We start from the raw sequence: 17,222 nt of genomic DNA, 5'->3' as shown, positions 1-17,222 counted from the left end.
TCGCTGCTATATTAATCTTCTGTAGCCATTTTAAAAGTCGCTGCTAATATATAGTTGTTGTAGCAACCTATAGGATCGCTGCTATATGTTGCCACTAATAATCCAATTTCTTGTAGTGAGATAAGTTAAAAATGGCGAAAGAAGAGTGAAATCGATAAATCTGATGAGTTGACGCTACAAATTCCACCCTAAAATCATATTTTGACTGTGCTTCCACTATATCAACTGTACTTGAAACTATTAGATAATCATAATCGATGATAACATCACTATACCCATCGATATTACGTAGCCGTACATGAGATTTTCACCTTATACGCTCCTCAGAGGTCACAAATAAATGTATTCCAATTCTTTATCTTAATATGTTCAAATAGAGTCAAAACACACTCGAGCCTATGTTCACTAGATAAATTGAAAAAGGTATGATAATAATCTCACTCCATGCTTTGCGCACTTTGTTCATCCAAACTGGCAAGAGCTAGATTCAAGATAGAGAAGAAGAACCCTTCCATTTTTTTGATGCACACGACTTTTTCACGGAGTCTGCTCCCACAATGCTTAAGTGACAACCACCTTGCGTCATTCACATATCATTTAGGAATCTAGGATTATAATGGATGAATGAGAACTCTCTATTCTTAATTAAAGATTGAATTAAACTAGAAAAAGAAAGAAATTACTTGCAAAGTAGCTTTCTCTCCTAAACTATCCTTAAGCGAGCATGGAATTCGAATTAGTGGCCAATAAATATCGAATATTAGAATTTAGATCATTAAATAACAAAAAGAAAAAAAGAAGAAAAATTTAGGTCACGTGAGAATAGATACCTTGCCAGATAAGTCACGTGTCCATACTCCCCATATCAAACAGCACTAATCTTTTCCATTTTCTTATGGAAACTTCCATCACGCGCGTTGTCGGCACGTGAATTATCCTCCAAATTATGCCCCGTAACCACGCAAAGCACTTTATTACTACTCAAACAGCAAAAAATAAAAAAAAGGGAAAAAAAAGGAGCATCTATTCAAATTCTTTCTTCTTTTTTATTTTATTTTCTTTTTAATCTTCTCTTTCTCTGTTACCTGCTTCAACCTAACCCTAGCTTTGTAGATAGAGAAAAAAAAAAATCACATTTTCATTTTTGAACTCCTTCGGATCTCTGTGTAGAACACAGTTGAAATCTTTTTGTTTTTTCCTTTTTTTTGGGCATTTGAAGCTTTCTTTAGGAATCCAAGGTTGACCTAGTTAGTTTTTTTTTTTTCAATTTTTGAATGGAGCCTCGTGTGGGTAACAAGTATCGACTTGGTCGCAAAATTGGCAGTGGATCATTCGGTGAGATCTATCTTGGTGAGTTTTTTTTTTTCTTTCCGGAGAATTTGTCAATTTATTTGTGCTGTTGTGGGTTTGAGAAATTTATTTATTTTTGTTTTGTTGGTTGTTTAGGTACTAATATTCAGACTAATGAGGAGTTGGCAATTAAGCTGGTGAGTGGGTTTATTCATTTATTTATTTATACCAGTAATTTACTATACTTCTGCTTATATTACTCTTATTGCAGTTGTTTTTTTTGCTTTATTATTGTATTTTAAATTACTGTCTCTTGTGGAATGTGTTGTTTCTGGAAACTTAGATATCAATTGAGGCAATTGATGTTGACCTAGTAGGGTAATGTAGTTGAACTACTTCTATTTTATAATTTGAATGACGGTGGTGTGTGGGCCAGTTTAAGCCATTTCGAGTATTCCGTTGGATACCTGCTATCTCCTACCAACATAGGTACCGGATAGCTGTGCCCATTATGGCTTACGCAGATGGAAGAAATCACCTAGTATTTTTTTGCATCTGTCAGGATTTGAACCTGAGTTCTCATCCAACTTCGTTGACCTCTAGGCCGCACCCCTTGGATGTTGAAGTACTCCCATATTCATCTGTTGTGAGTGGAAATTGAGAATGTTTGAATTCTTTCGTCACGTTGTGCACAGAGCTTACTTGCTTGGTTGAGGTGCATTCTTCAAGGCCTTCGAGTTGTGTTCATCTGAGGGCGACTAGGTCAAATCTTTCTTAATTGCTTCTTGTTTCATTGCTGAAACAGGGAGAGCCCAAAGAACATTGTCAATTGCTTAAAGGGGGAGTCTTTGCTTGAGTTTAAGTGCGCATTCAGGAAGCTTTTAATTTTGAAGTATCCTAGGACATGGATGTATGGAGAAAAAGCAAAGGTTTTACTAGTGCAGGACGTATTTGATGCATTTTTATGATTGGCTTATTAGTGCATGCCGATCAGGCGATCCTTGTCATGGTTTAATGTATAAATAAAGTTTTGAATTTGGTGTTTGAATGAAAGCTATATCAAACTCATCTCATTTCTATAGTAAGAATTACAAACCAAATCGTCAAAGTCAGCACTTTCTTAAGACTACTATGTAATGGTGCACTGGTCTTAGCTCTGAAACATATTCCATCCCACCAACATCTAAGATTTAGACATATCGCTTGCTTGTTGAAGTTGAACTAGCATTACGCGATGAACCTCATGTGTAGCATATTCCTTTATATATAACAAATATCTGCAAGATCCTTATAAAAAAACAATTAAGGACCAAGCAAGGTGTTCTCCTTGCTCATGGCTTTTTAAGATCTTGGCTTGTTATGTCTTATCACACTATAAGGATCTTGCAGATGAACCTCATGTGTAGCATATTCCTTTATATATAACAAATATCTGCAAGATCCTGATAAAAAACAATTAAGGACCAAGCAAGGTGTTCTCCTTGCTTAAGATCTTGGCTTGTTATGTCTTATCACACTATAAATGGCTATTCATCTCCATCTTTTATTATGCTTCAAGATGTTAAGTATTATTGCAGGAAAATGTCAAGACAAAGCATCCTCAGTTGCTATATGAGTCAAAGCTGTATAGAATTCTTCAAGGAGGAAGTAATGGCTTTTCCTGTTTCTTTTTTTACTTTTTCATTTTTAAAACGTATCTGCTCTCTTGTCTAGTTTGTAGCATTGTAATTCTAGTACTTCTGTTGTAGCTGGTATTCCAAATGTGAGGTGGTTTGGCGTGGAGGGAGATTACAATGTTCTGGTCATGGATTTGCTAGGACCAAGTCTTGAAGATTTATTTAATTTTTGCAGCAGGAAGCTTTCCCTGAAGACAGTTTTAATGCTTGCAGATCAAATGGTTAATCTTTCGTTTAAATCTTTAAATTTAGCATTTGTAAACCTTCTTAAAATATGTTGGTTATATGGCTATTCTGGTACTGCAGATAAATCGTGTTGAATTTGTTCATTCCAAATCATTTTTGCATCGAGATATCAAGCCAGACAATTTTCTTATGGGCTTGGGAAGACGTGCAAATCAGGTCCCACATTCTTTTTACTATATCTTTTCTTTTATTTCCACGATTTTGTAGGATATCTTTCCATTACCATTTTGTTTTGACTTAAAATGCAGGTTTACATAATTGACTTTGGTCTAGCCAAAAAGTATCGAGACACTTCAACTCACCAGCACATTCCTTACCGGTTAGTTGATTATGAGTTGCTTGTTTGGTAGGATAACAAGTGTTTACAGCACCTTTATTTCTCGTCGTCTTTTTTGCTCTACTGGATAGTGTAGTGAATATCCTCTTGCCCCTTTTGTTCTTTTCCCTTATTTTAAAAGCTTTGACTTGGCTTTAGCATTGGAAGCAAACTGATTTGGACTCAACTTAAATCCCCCCACCAGTGAGGACATCATAACGCAAAATATATCTTATTTTTATGAAGTAAGAATTTTCATTAAAAGGCATCAAGAAGATGCAAGGATTACACACGAAAGGACTGCAAAAAGATAGGAACAGCTCCAGGCCATCTGCCTAAATTATCAGGGTGCTGACAACGTCCGTCATAGTGCAAAATACTTTACCTCGAAAAAAAGGGATGACATCAGACTCAATATTAATGTTTATTCAGATTTCACTTTTAAGTACAAATTGCTTATTTCATAAGAAAAAAGGAAACGTTTTAATAGTTTTTAAATAACCACAGCAGATATAATCCTATTGGCTTCAGTTGAGCGTTATGTAAAGTTACAGCTAGGGTTGTTTTGAGATTTTAATATGACAATGCAAGATTCTGCTTTGTCTATAATGGGCTATAATACAATACGAGATGTATGATGTGCTCTGCTTGATGAACACATGTATTCCTACTGAAAGCTTTAATATTATGCTTGGATGGAAGGAGTTGGAAGAAAAAGGAAATGAGAGGAGACTAATGATTGTGCTAAAATCTTGAAAAATACCAGTCCCTCTCGTTCCCTTCTGTTTCCTAAAGAAAACCTTGTGATGTGAATATCTGGATATTCAAGCTTAGAATTGTAAGTACAACAGAGGGCAGCTCATTATTATTCAGAATGTCCTAGAATCTTGTGCTGTGAATATCTGGGTATTCCAGCTTAGAATTGAAGTACAACAGAGGGCTGTTCATTCGGAGTGTCCTAGGTCTTTTTTTAAATGTTCAAGCACATGCATTATGTATCTAGCATTTGTGAATCCTATTCATGCCTGTTAGCTTATATGCTATTGTCTGGTATTTTGCACTCAGAGAGAACAAAAACTTGACCGGCACTGCAAGATATGCTAGCATGAACACTCACCTTGGTATCGGTAAGTGTTCTGGTTCTTTAGGCCTGCTTCTTCACTCTTCTGACGGTTGAACTCTGCTGTCTTTTGACTCAATGTCTTAATGTATTATGTTGGTAATTGTAGAACAAAGCAGGAGGGATGATTTGGAGTCTCTTGGATATGTTCTTATGTACTTTCTCCGAGGAAGGTGATTTTTGCTGCAATCTATCCTCTTCTTTTTGTTCGGCTTGTGTTTGACATCTATTTATTGCAGTCTTCCTTGGCAAGGGCTGAAAGCAGGAACTAAGAAGCAGAAGTATGAGAAAATTAGTGAAAAGAAGGTTTCAACATCTATTGAGGTAATTTATTTACACATTTGGTGATTGGATTTTCTAAAAATATTTCTTTATGGAGCCTAAACAGCTGATCTCTGAGTCTCTGTTTCTGCAGGCTCTGTGTCGTGGTTATCCTACTGAATTTGCATCATATTTCCATTATTGTCGTTCTCTTCGCTTTGAGGATAAACCAGATTATGCTTATCTGAAGAGAATATTCCGTGACCTCTTCATCCGTGAAGGTCTTAATAAGCTTTTGGAAGCTGTTTTTGGCTTTGTTTGGTAATATACAACTAGCTTTTTGTTACAATTCTGTTTCCTGTTGCAGGCTTTCAGTTTGACTATGTGTTTGATTGGACTATCTTGAAGTATCAGCAATCGCAAATTGCAGCTCCTCCTTCCCGACCTCTTGTGAGTGGTATAACATCTCGTTTTTCATTCTTCATGTGTGATGAGCTTGTATCTGACAACCATTGCTTTTTATTTTTATTTTTCTAGGGCCCTAGTGCCGGTCCCAGCTCAGGCATGCCTCCAGTTATTCCAAATGTAGAAAGGCAATCAGGTTATTTCCCGGAATACCGCCTCTATGCGTGCTTTTGTTTCTAGACTTAAGCACATTGTCTCTATTTCAGCTTGTGTCTGGCTTTTGCTAACTACACTCAACTACTGGTCAAGTCTCTGTGTCTCTATTTTTATCAGAATCTCATTTTTTATCTGCTCCCCTACATTTTTCGCAGGGGAAGGGGAAGGAAGACAATCAGCAGAGCCTTCTCGGAGGAGAAGTTCTGGGCCACTTATAAATGCTGGAAGTTTATCCAGGCAGAAGAGTCCTATTGAAAATGATTCCACGAGCAAGGATGCTATGGTGAGTTTGAGTTATTTGATAAGTAAAACCTTCGTAAAGAGAGTAAATTTCAAATGCTAGAGGCCCTGAAAGGCCATTAGCGGGAGATTTGTGATGCTCTGACAATCAAGACTTGTGACGCTGTTACAGTGAAATGTGTCTTGGTCCAAGTCCTCCATTACTGCTGATAAATTTTCCCTAAGATGCTTTCACCTTGGGTAAAGATGGTAGTTCGATATTAACTTAGCTTGCACGAAAACAAAATAGTAAATGGTGTTTTAAAGGTTTCAAAGTTGTCAAAATTGAAGTTTACTCCTGTGCTACACCACAAGTCTTCAACTCACCCCCCCCACCCCCCACCCCACACACACACACACCCAAGTTTTCTAAATGCTACCAATATTTGCAGCTATCAAGCTCCACTTTTATGGGAAGATCTAGTGGATCTCTGAGGCGAGGTCTAGTCTCCGGGAGCCGTGAGACTTTCACAGTGGGGAATGACTCTGACCCTACACATTCTCGCACACCTGAGGCAAGTCCAGGGACCATGCACAAATTATCAGGTGGACATAGAAGCTCTCCACTTGGCGGATCGTCCGATCCTAGATATGCTTCATCTGGCCAGAATACTTCTGGATTAAAGAACTATGAAACCACAATCAAAGGAATTGAGGCTCTACATTTTGATGACGAAGAGAGGGCTCATTGATTTTGCAAACCCTTTCACTTTCTTGTAAATTTTTTTACTTGTGTGGTAGACAACAGATAGATTGCGGCCCCCAAAGTTGATTTTTCTTCGGATTTGTGGGTTGGAAATTAGGGAACTAGCTGCTGTTGTTCAAGCTGGCAAAAGATTGATCGCAAATATATAGATCCAGATGGTGGTTATGCACAGAAGGTGATGTGCTGTTAATACGAACTCCGATATGGTGCATGGCTCTTTTATAAATCAATGCCATGCATGCATGCAGAATCGTCTATAAACTTTTAATTCTGTCCAACTGTTGGGGATTAGTAGAACTGTACATTGGCCATTGTAATACTAAAATTCCCGATGCTTTATACTTTTCAGGTTGGGTGTCGTTGAGTTTATACAGTTTTCCTATATTAGGATTCTGGTAAAAATTCATTATGTTTACCAGGTTGTGTGCAACGATCACTATATGTTCATTTCTCTTCAATATATTGTGTAATGATCTGCTAAATGTACTCCCAACATTTCTTCTGCCCCTAAGAAAAACAACTAGAGCTAGGGCATGAGTCGTTTAGCTATTTGCAGCTGAATGTCGAGGCATTGTGGAAGCAAAGCAGGTTGTGCACATAGTGATGATGATTCGTATTTTGCAACCTGAAGTTTACTCACCTCTTGGCAACTATTCTAAGCCTGATTTTTGGTGGCCTCTTGCTTTGCACAACTGTAGAGAAGATACAGTTTAGTAAATAGGCAAGATATTGCTCCTGTAATCGAGACTAAAGCTTTTATTGGTAGTGCAAAGAAATAGAGAACATTGCCTTTTCTCCCAAAATTTTGTTTCACATTGTGGAGTTAGGATAAGTTGATATCAAATTTTGAGTTGCATGCCTATAGGAAGCCCAACTGGCGCACGGCTCGAAATTTGACAGATAATTGGTTTGTTCCCTCTAAGCTTCTCCACTAAAATATTTGTTTGTTGTAACTGCGCCTAACCCACACGTCGGATCAAAGCCTAGGGCTTATAACACTTTTACATTCTTTACAGTTTTAGTTAATGTTGATGTTTACCTCTCCTAGCTCTTTGTTTGAGTTCCTAACCCAACGTTCGACCATAGAATCTCAAATTTGTTTTAAAAAATTTAACATGGATGAAGTTTGGTTTGATGATGAAAATCTGTTTGAACATAATTTTTCTAAACATATTTCACTTTTTTTTGGTTCAAAAAATATGAAACGTGACTTATACCCATAAATTTTAAAAAATACCCAACAATACCAAACAAACAAACTTGCTAATCTTGTATATGAAGAACCTTCATCAATGTTATTCATTATCATTATCACAAACCATAGTCCCGAATATAGATAAATATTCAGTTTAACCAAAAAATTTGACACAAAATCACGTTTTTATAATGAACTACATAATACACTATCCTAAAACCATAACCTGATATTTTAATATCAACTGCTAATAACACAATTACTAGCCACTATAATTCGTCAAAAATACATGTGTACCACATCAGTCCAAAAGAAAATGGTAGTAATTAGCTAGTGGATTAGTTGGATCATAATAGATAGTGATCTTTTTTATAAGATATATTTTTAAAATTGTTAAATCAAACAGTGGTATTTTAGGCCAAAAATAGGTCTAGAGCTAGTTTTGGAATTTGAAAATTTTGTTTTCAAAATCTGCCAAAACATGGATAAAATCTATAAACAAACATGTTTTGCCAAATTTTTTTGGAAAAACTTGGCCATAGACAACGGGGGCTAAATATTTTTTTTTCCCACGGAAAAACTGACAGGTAGATCTTTTTTTGTGTAAAATGACAAAAATGCAAAATCAATTAATATTCTCAGGAGCACAAAGAAATATGAACATAAAGAAATAAGAAATGCTGGATACAACATCAATAGATCATGCATTAGGTTCTTCTATCTTGCCTCTACCTAAAAAACATCACAAGGCTGTTCCAAGCCAGAACATGACACTGCATTTTGCATTAAAAAGAAAGAATATAGCAAGCATAAATCACTAGACTGCTTCAAGCTTTTTCTTCACAGCAAATGTCTAAAACTACAAGTCACTAGACTGCTTCAAGCTTTCAAATACAAGGGCACCTTTCAGCTTAATCTAAAAGATGGTAGAATTGATAGATCTAATTATGGCATTCCAAGTATGAATTCATTGATCTGCACCCAAGGATGTAACCTAATGAAGATTATAGGAGACTACGTGAAATCTCAGTTGCGGCAAAAAAGCGTATGCGCTTTCTTCCCATCAAGCTTAGCATCGCAAAGTTATCGGGTACTTATACTTATGACAAGAGGGGTTGGTCTGATGGTAAGCAACCCCCACTTCCAACCGAGAGGTTGTGAGTTCGAGTCTCCCCAAGAGCAAGGTGGGAAGTTCTTGGAGGGAAGGATGCCGGGGGTCTATTTGGAAACAGCCTCTCTACCCCAGGGTAGGGGTAAGGTCTGCGTACACACTACCCTCCCCAGACCCCACTAAGTCTTAATAATTTTTTTTTAATAAGAGCCAATTCATTTATCAACTAAGCGTTGGCGCGATTCAAGCAAACTCCATTGCCTTTTTCACATAATCCTCCTCTCCCCACTCCACCCCAAAACATAAAAACAAATGAGTAATAGAAATCAGGACGTTTTGATTATTCTCTGTAGAATAACCCTGTATCTCATGCACTAAGTTATGCAACTCATTCTCTGTAGAACCCCAAAAAAGATACTAACATAGTACTTTTCTAGAAGGGAGCCTTGGCGTAACTCATAAAGTTAGATGTCACGTGACTTCCTGGTCACGGGTTCAAGCCGTGCAAACAGCCTCTTGCATAAATACAGGTAAGGCTGCATACAATAGACCCTTGTGGTCCGGCCTTTCCAGACCCCGCGCATAGCAAGAGCTTGGTGCACAGGCTGCCCTTTTATACAGGCTGCCCTTTTATAGTACTTCTCTAATTTCACCAACCAAAACAGATTGATCAAAAATAGAAATGCATCAAGCTTAAAGCAATTCGCAAATTTAGCTAACCTTAGAGCAGCAATAATTTTCTTACCCACTAAACGCAACAGAGATAGATGATTACTCATCAAAGGCAATAATATATTACTCCAGTAGTAAAATATATCAGAAATGAGTTTTAACCAGAAAAAGAACACTGTATAACATACTAGAAAGTGAATCATAAAAATTTGATTTTTAATCACCTCCAGCCATATACAACTTTGGTACAGCGCTCTTTAATCCAACGAAAACTCTTCTTAATTGATCCCTTCACTTTTCCTTCAACTGTGTATACCTTATAACTAGCCACCCTTTTTTTCCTTTGCAACTCTCCGTCACTAAAACTCCAGCTCTTAGAAACTGACCCATTATTATTACTTGACTTTCCTTTCTTGAATTTTACATCTTTAGCCGCCGACAACTCCATCTGGGTATTGTTATTCGGTACCGATGAAGATGCATAGGAAGCACTGTAACATCGTAGATCTCCTCGAAATCCAGTTGGGTTTGAATTGGGTTCGTAACCGTTACCGTTACCGTTACCGTTACCGTTACCGTTACTGTAACCTACATCAGTAGTAGTATAGGTATAGCTTTCAGCTTGTGTTCTGGAATTGTTATATGACTTAGATCTGAAGTCCTCCATTTTTCGATGTTTCTGATTCTTGAATTTGGGGGTAGTGAGTGGTTTATGTAATTCAGCACTGTGGATTTTGCCTTTTTAAGATTGTCTTGTGTCGGTGAAAGTGGTGGTGGTATTTACAAGGTGGAATTGCATGTGAATCTGATCGATACGAATAAGGCGGTCTAACAATGGTCAGCAATGTTTCGAGTAAATTACACTAAATCAACACTTCTTGTATTTTTTGTCCCATTATACTCTATTTTCCTAAATATTTTTTATTTATAGTTCAATTAAACTTTTCATGACTTATAATCACATTAATTATATACACTTACATTACATCATGTTACAAAACTTAGCTTAAAGTAATAATATAAAACAAAAAGATAGACAACAATGTAGAGAGAAAGAGAGATTCCATGTATTCAAGTGTATACAATGTGATGCCAAAACCCTCTATTTATAGGATTACATAGAGGCATACAAAAGAATGCCATAAACATGACATTAAACATTTGAGATCATGGAGGAAGATCATGGGGAGGTTATGGAGGTGTGGGAGTTACAACTATAATGGTGAGAAGTAGTGGGAGTTATCTACATAATGGAGAAGAGTAGTGGGAGTAACTTCTTTAGGAGTTATAGACATCCACTACAAAATAATATTTCATAACACTCCCCCTTGGATGTCTATAGATAATGTGCCTCGTTAAAACCTTACTAAGAAAAAACCCTGTGGGAAAAAATCTTAGTGAAGGAAAAAGAGTACACATATCTTGTAATACGCATTATTTGTTGCCTCATTAAAAACCTTGCCAGAAAAAACCCAGTGGGATAAAATCTTAGCTCAGGGAAAAAGAGTACAGCGCCTTATTTGCCTCCCCCTGATGAAAACAACACTTTATTCTTCGGAGACGACGAATTCCAAGCTTGTATAACAACTTCTCTAATATTGAGATCCGCAATGTCTTGTGAAGAAGTTTGTCAAATTATTACTTGAACAAATTTGTTGAAGAACTTTGGTGAATGTGCTTTATTTTGACTCCTTCGATAGTCCTTCTTTCAATTGATATAAGCAAACAACATAATCTTCAGTATTATTGAAATCTTCTCTTCAAAGTCAAGTCACACGTCTGTTGTGTGTTGAGCCCCTTGCTTTATCAGTTGCTTATCTTGGCATGACTTGAATAAGTATCAACAATTAACTGCCTTGTAATATGATAATATGACAGTACTCTCACATGCAAATAGAATGTTTGAAGAACGAACTTCAGAAAATGCCTGCATTTGCATAACCAACAAAATCTTCGCGATATTTGTTAGAATAAACAAATCTAAATCAAGTATTCCTTTTGAAATATAATACTAATTGTATTCCAATATCTCCACATTGAAATAAAACTATATCTTGCTAGCATATTGTTATACGTATGGTTCTAGCCAGATATATTAGTGCATCAATTGCACTAGACACAAAAATAAATCATGTACGCAATGATCACTCTAATCTACATAAGGATCTGCCGAAGATTTATTTAATAAATTTCTTGGGAACCTTAATATGCTTTAGAACAATTTAAATCATTCAATGATTTTCATTATATGCATATCAAATGTATTGTCAGACCCCCCGTAGGAGAACATGTCTCCTAATACCAGGATATTTACGAAAATTTTGTGCCACTAGTCGTCTTTATATCTATCGACTTGATTTTTCATTTCACTTTCAGGTGTGGGGACTATCCGTCCAACTTCACATTTTTCAGGTGAAGTCAATTTCATTGCATATTTTTCATTTGGCCAATCATTTATCTGTCCAAATTCCATGACAGATTTGAGCTCGAGATCCTCGTCAATATTAATAATATTGAGCGCTACATTATATTAACAACATCGTCAACGATCATTTTACATCGGTTCCATCATCGCATAATAAAGACATAACTTATCGAGATCTCATTATTTTCAGGTACCTGAGCCTCTCCCATGAGGTCTTATAAAATGTTATGTCATGGTGCTCTTATAAAGCACTTGCCTCCTTATTATGACCATCTTGAACATTTGCTCCTCTCCTTCTTCAAGGAGTTTTATCTTTGGAACCGATTAGTCTATTACGCTTCAAGAGTTCCATAGACTATGTCCATCATGGACTTTATTCTATTTGGAGCATTAGTAGCTGAAATATGACATTTAGTTTGGGTCAGCAAATGCGCATGGAAATATTTTGCAAATGAATTATCACTTGAACTTCAAGTTCATATTTTCTTGTACGAGGATCTAATGTACTCATAATAATTCATTCCATGTATTACTTTTTTTTCAGCTGCTCATTTTCTCCCCCTAATGTTGGGATCACCAACACATATCCCCAACCTTCATTGAGACCAATCTTTGTGCATTGTGGTGGCACAATTAAATCATATAGTACATCCATATTTCTAGATGAAAATATTTGGTTCCTGACCCTGAACCAATTGTGATGGGGAGAATTTATCATAACTTGTTGGCTAGATGCGTACAAGTGCTGTTGTATATTAAATAATACACCTCATACCAAATTTCTATTTGGGAGTTTTGTTCTCATAACCAATGGTTTAGCTATAATTGGAGGCATACAATTTCTGCTAAACCAACTTGGATTTAAACCAGCATTATCAAGATAAATTATCATAATATATATTCTGGAACTGTGCTCTAATAATTTGAGCAAACAACCTTGCAAAAACCAAAGTGCAAGTTGATAACAAACGCACATGTGACCATACAATAGATGCATCTATTAAAATCATATAATAGTAAACGGTCCACATGGCAGGTGACTGGGCCCATATATATATCACCTTTTATTCGTTCCAGATTTTAAGGGATTCAATCCCAACCTTGACTGGTATATCATGAGAATAAGCAGCACAAGAGAATTCTTGAAGAATCTTCTATTTCTTCAATATATACCAATGTGAATTCTCAATTAATTTTCGCATCATAATTGAACCGGGATGGCCAACCGGTCGTGCCAACTAATATTTGTTTCAGTAAATATTTAATTTACTATGGCATGTGATTCCATCACCATGCTTATACATTTGTAGTACAAATAGAAGAAAAATCGGGTAACCTTTCATATTTACCCGGTATGATTATAGTAATAAGAAGATATTCAATCTTCCTTTCATTTATAGTCTCAATATGCCAACCACTTTGGCTAATATATTTGAAACTCAAAAAGTTCTTTTTTGAGACTTACTACCACCAATGCCATGAATAATTTTATTTATTCGGGTAGTAACAAATTCGCTCTTTCGGAGCTCTCAATAATTTTTTACTACAAGATCTTTTTTACCACCATCCAAGTGGAGAATTTTTTCTTCACAGAAAAAATTATCTTATCATTGTCACAATCAAAAACATTATAGACAAGACTCATTTCTTGCTTTACTTTTGCCTTTAATAACCTTTTATAAGGCATGACAAAATATATTTTTTTGGCGTACCACATGTACGCGACCAATGATATATTTATGTAATCACATTGTAATATTCAATATCTTTATCTCTCTCAAACCTCCCTTAAAGGTGAGTTGTGGTATTTATCCAATCTTGCATAAGCACATTCTTATGCATAATTTTGAATCACATATATATTTTCACATTCACTTTCAAGAATGAGTTTGCATTTACAATGCATATCACAAGTCACATTCTCTTCAAGTGGACTATTATCATATGGGCATGCTTATTATTTTCATACCACATTGATGGCAAACATCACCTTCACATTTTGAAGGAATATTTGAGAACCCTTGTTGTTCTCATTTTTACAATTACCATAATGATGACTATTAATATTGTCTTTGGCACGCCCATGTTCATTGGTCAACCACCTGTCTTCATTTAGACTTATTATGCACTGCTACCACATTCACTTCAAGAATGGTGCAAATCAAGTGGGACATGCTTCGTGCTTTTTCATGAAAAATATGTTATTTTTCTTTAGTCATCATTATATCATCAATATGGCGCATTTGTGACTAAAACACAATGCCTTACCCATATAAAAGCATGCTAGGCCATAATTAGTTGGGACTCGAACCCAACTCTTATAATCATGGAGCATCAGGACTCAAAACCCGATATCTTATCCTCATGGTGCATTGGGACTTGAATCCACCGTCTTATCCTTATATAATATTTAACACAAATTGTTTAATTCACTTCAAGGAATGTAATATAATTTTACATAGCCATAAATCAAACTTTAGTAAGTTCAACATAGTAAACACTATCATAAAAATAAGTGAATTAAAAATAATAAAAAATATTATCAATGATTAATTTTGGTCCAGTAAATACTCATGTACTAATATACTATATGTAAACTTATCAAAATATATTATTTAGATATAGTACTATATATCATGCACTACCATTTCAGTAACTATAAATTAATTCAAATTGTAATGAGTTATATTCTACTCTAGAAAACAATCAAGCTTATTCAATGTTACTAGCATATTCTATATTTACACAAAATGTATCCCAATAAGCTAGCCAAAATAAACCTTTTCAAATTATTGGTTCATATATATGGAAAACAGTAAAGACTATTATAATCAAGACATAGTGTTTCGTGCAAATAAAAAGCCCTGAGAACCAAATGACACATGTATATGACTAGTAATTTTGACTAAAAATTAGGCACTGGTTTACATATGCTACTGTAATATATCTTCTTTTTTTTTCATGTGTTACATAAAGAAGCAATTCCTTTGTATCACACATATACATGATCGGCTTTTAAGGTTTACTGGTACCATTTCTAAAAATGAGAATGGGATTGCTTCTAAGCAAAAACTATCATGCTTAAAAATAATCTAATAAGATTTATAATTTATCACATGTCTATGCAAAAGTATCATTGTTGCACGGTTCAAAATACAATTCTTTTGGGGTTAATATTAATCTTAATTTTCAAGAATTTGAAGCAAGAAGATATAACACTCATCATCATATTGAATAAGATGATACATAAACTAAGGTCAAGTAAATATTATCATTAAATGAGACTGGCTTGAGATCAATATAAGGTTAACTATGCTATTGCAGTATAAAATTTTACCTTTCTCATCTTTATGCACATAAGACTAAATTAATGACACGACAGTGTCATCTTTAGTGCTTACCACAAAATCTTTATCAAGATGTAATGAAAGTTTTCCTTGGCAAAGCAGCAAAAGCAGTTGTAGCTTCCATGGAAGGTTTTCACTTCTTTTAGGAAGTATTAGAGAAAATAAAATAGCATTCGTGCTGATAACGTGTTACAAAACTTAGCTCAAAGTAATAATATAAAACAAAAAGATAGACAACAATGTAGAGAGAAAGAGAGAAGACAATCTATTTCTTCCATGTATTCAAGTGTATACAATGTGATGCCAAAACCCTCTATTTATAGGATTACATAGAGGCATACAAAAGAATGCCATAAACATGACATTAAACATTTGAGATCATGGAGGAAGATCATGGGGAGGTTATGGAGGTGTGGGAGTTACAACTATAATGGTGAGAAGTAGTGGGAGTTATCTACATAATGGAGAAGAGTAGTGGAAGTAACTTCTTTAGGAGTTATAGACATCCACTACAAAATAATATTTCATAACACATCACAAATTGTAATTTTTTTTCCTTTTAAACACCATGCAGAATTATGCATCACCACATAAATTAAAAGGAAAGGGGGCAAGTGCACAAATGACCGTTTTGAGATATGCTATTCAGAGATTAGTCAATACTTATTTTGACCTGAAATTTTAAAATAAAATTCTTGACTTCAGAACAGTTTAATTGAACTGAAACATTGAATTCAGAAAGCACTCACTAATTCCTAAACAACAGCCCTTTAAAATAGCCATTAATTTCAAAACATTGCATTAGCATCTCTTTAAAGGTGAATGTACCAAGTTAAGCTTATCTCAAGACTCAGAGTCGTAATCTTCGTCCGGAAGAAAGATTCAACCATAATTTTCTAGAGCTACAAGTCTAGAAAAGGATAGAATTGATGATCAGCAATAGGTTTCGGGGGAACAAATTAAATCGTGTGTTCTAGTTTTCCAAAACATTGTTAGATGACAAGAACGTTTTAATTTTTCTTATAACACTAGTTATATTTTGGAAACTCGAAGTTAAAGATCATATTGGAAATAATCTTTCCACCTCCACAAGGGTAAGGTTTGTATACACATTGTCGCAATCTATAAGGAATTTGGAGATGATAGAAATGAAAGTTGTAGCCCTTTGTGTTTAGCTTTCAGAAAAGTAAATCATTTAACATTTGTATTTGTGTACAAAAAGTTATGGCTGGTACACTACAGGCTATCCAGGAAGATGAAGAAGACATTTGTGTTGCACAGGGCTGAATTTGGAGGCTTATATCTCGAAATTTATAAGGAATTGGAAGATGACCAAAACATTAAAGTTGTAGATCTTGGTGTCTAGTTTTCAAAAAGTTAAACCATTTGTCATTTGGAGTTTTGTACAAAACGTTATGACCATTATACTAGAGGCTGTCTAAGAAGGGTTTGGGAATGACTTTCGAGAATTTTGTTCATCGCGAACGCGAAGAAGGTTGCCTGACAGTGTATAAGTTTGCAAAAATGGGTTTGGCTCATTTCATCTCATTTCCTCCATGGGAGACGACCTAGTAGCGATTTTGAAGCTCCATCTTAATCATTTATGTCAAGGTATGTGATTCCCACCTATTGCAATTTAATTACTTGGATTATATCTAGATTTTAACATGAAAAATTAGTGGAAATTTGGGGTTTTGAAGAAAAACCTAAAAATTTATATTTTTGAATTTTGACCACGATATTGGACATGGAACTTGGAATAAATTATATATTTGTGTTTGTGGTGTTGTGAGTAAAGTTTATCTTCAAAAAATTTCGAAACCCGGGCACGTGGACCCGAGGATGATTTTATAGACTTTTCAAGATGAGTTGGAAATTGTTGTAAATATGATTATAATGGGTATTTGAGTATATAATAATGGTTTTGCATAATTATTGACTAGTTTTGGAGCGTTGG

At 35.2% G+C, this 17,222-nt stretch overlaps 2 protein-coding genes and 1 long non-coding RNA gene across 3 annotated transcripts; 2 read left to right on the top strand and 1 right to left on the bottom strand.

The window, feature by feature from the left end:
* Positions 1,040 to 6,975, top strand: LOC109228505 (casein kinase 1-like protein 1). The gene is made up of 14 exons (XM_019393615.1): positions 1,040 to 1,350; positions 1,447 to 1,487; positions 2,868 to 2,937; positions 3,039 to 3,187; positions 3,273 to 3,368; positions 3,461 to 3,531; positions 4,594 to 4,655; positions 4,758 to 4,821; positions 4,888 to 4,972; positions 5,064 to 5,190; positions 5,277 to 5,359; positions 5,447 to 5,510; positions 5,686 to 5,813; positions 6,202 to 6,975. The coding sequence occupies exons 1-14, from the start codon at positions 1,275 to 1,277 to the stop codon at positions 6,499 to 6,501; spliced, it is 1,416 nt and encodes a 471-aa protein (XP_019249160.1). The 5' UTR covers positions 1,040 to 1,274; the 3' UTR covers positions 6,502 to 6,975.
* On the top strand, positions 1,496 to 2,363 carry LOC109228506. The gene is made up of 2 exons (XR_002068391.1): positions 1,496 to 2,005; positions 2,096 to 2,363. It is a non-coding gene; the product is annotated as an uncharacterized LOC109228506 (long non-coding RNA).
* On the bottom strand, positions 9,593 to 10,324 carry LOC109230386. The gene has a single exon (XM_019395892.1). The coding sequence runs from the start codon at positions 10,158 to 10,160 to the stop codon at positions 9,714 to 9,716; it is 447 nt and encodes a 148-aa protein (XP_019251437.1). The 5' UTR covers positions 10,161 to 10,324; the 3' UTR covers positions 9,593 to 9,713.

This window comes from Nicotiana attenuata, chromosome 7, assembly GCF_001879085.1.
Source record: "Nicotiana attenuata strain UT chromosome 7, NIATTr2, whole genome shotgun sequence".
In the NCBI taxonomy this organism is placed as follows: Eukaryota; Viridiplantae; Streptophyta; class Magnoliopsida; order Solanales; family Solanaceae; genus Nicotiana; species Nicotiana attenuata.
This window is presented reverse-complemented; position numbering and strand designations above follow the sequence as displayed.

Coding starts and splice junctions, on each gene's coding strand:
- LOC109230386 (XM_019395892.1), bottom strand. CDS start 10,160: ATGGAGGACTTCAGATCTAAGTCATATAACAATTCCAGAACACAAGCT.
- LOC109228505 (XM_019393615.1), top strand. CDS start 1,275: ATGGAGCCTCGTGTGGGTAACAAGTATCGACTTGGTCGCAAAATTGGC. Junction 2,938..3,038: donor TAGAATTCTTCAAGGAGGAA/GTAATGGCTTTT, acceptor CTTCTGTTGTAG/CTGGTATTCCAAATGTGAGG. Junction 5,814..6,201: donor CCACGAGCAAGGATGCTATG/GTGAGTTTGAGT, acceptor CAATATTTGCAG/CTATCAAGCTCCACTTTTAT.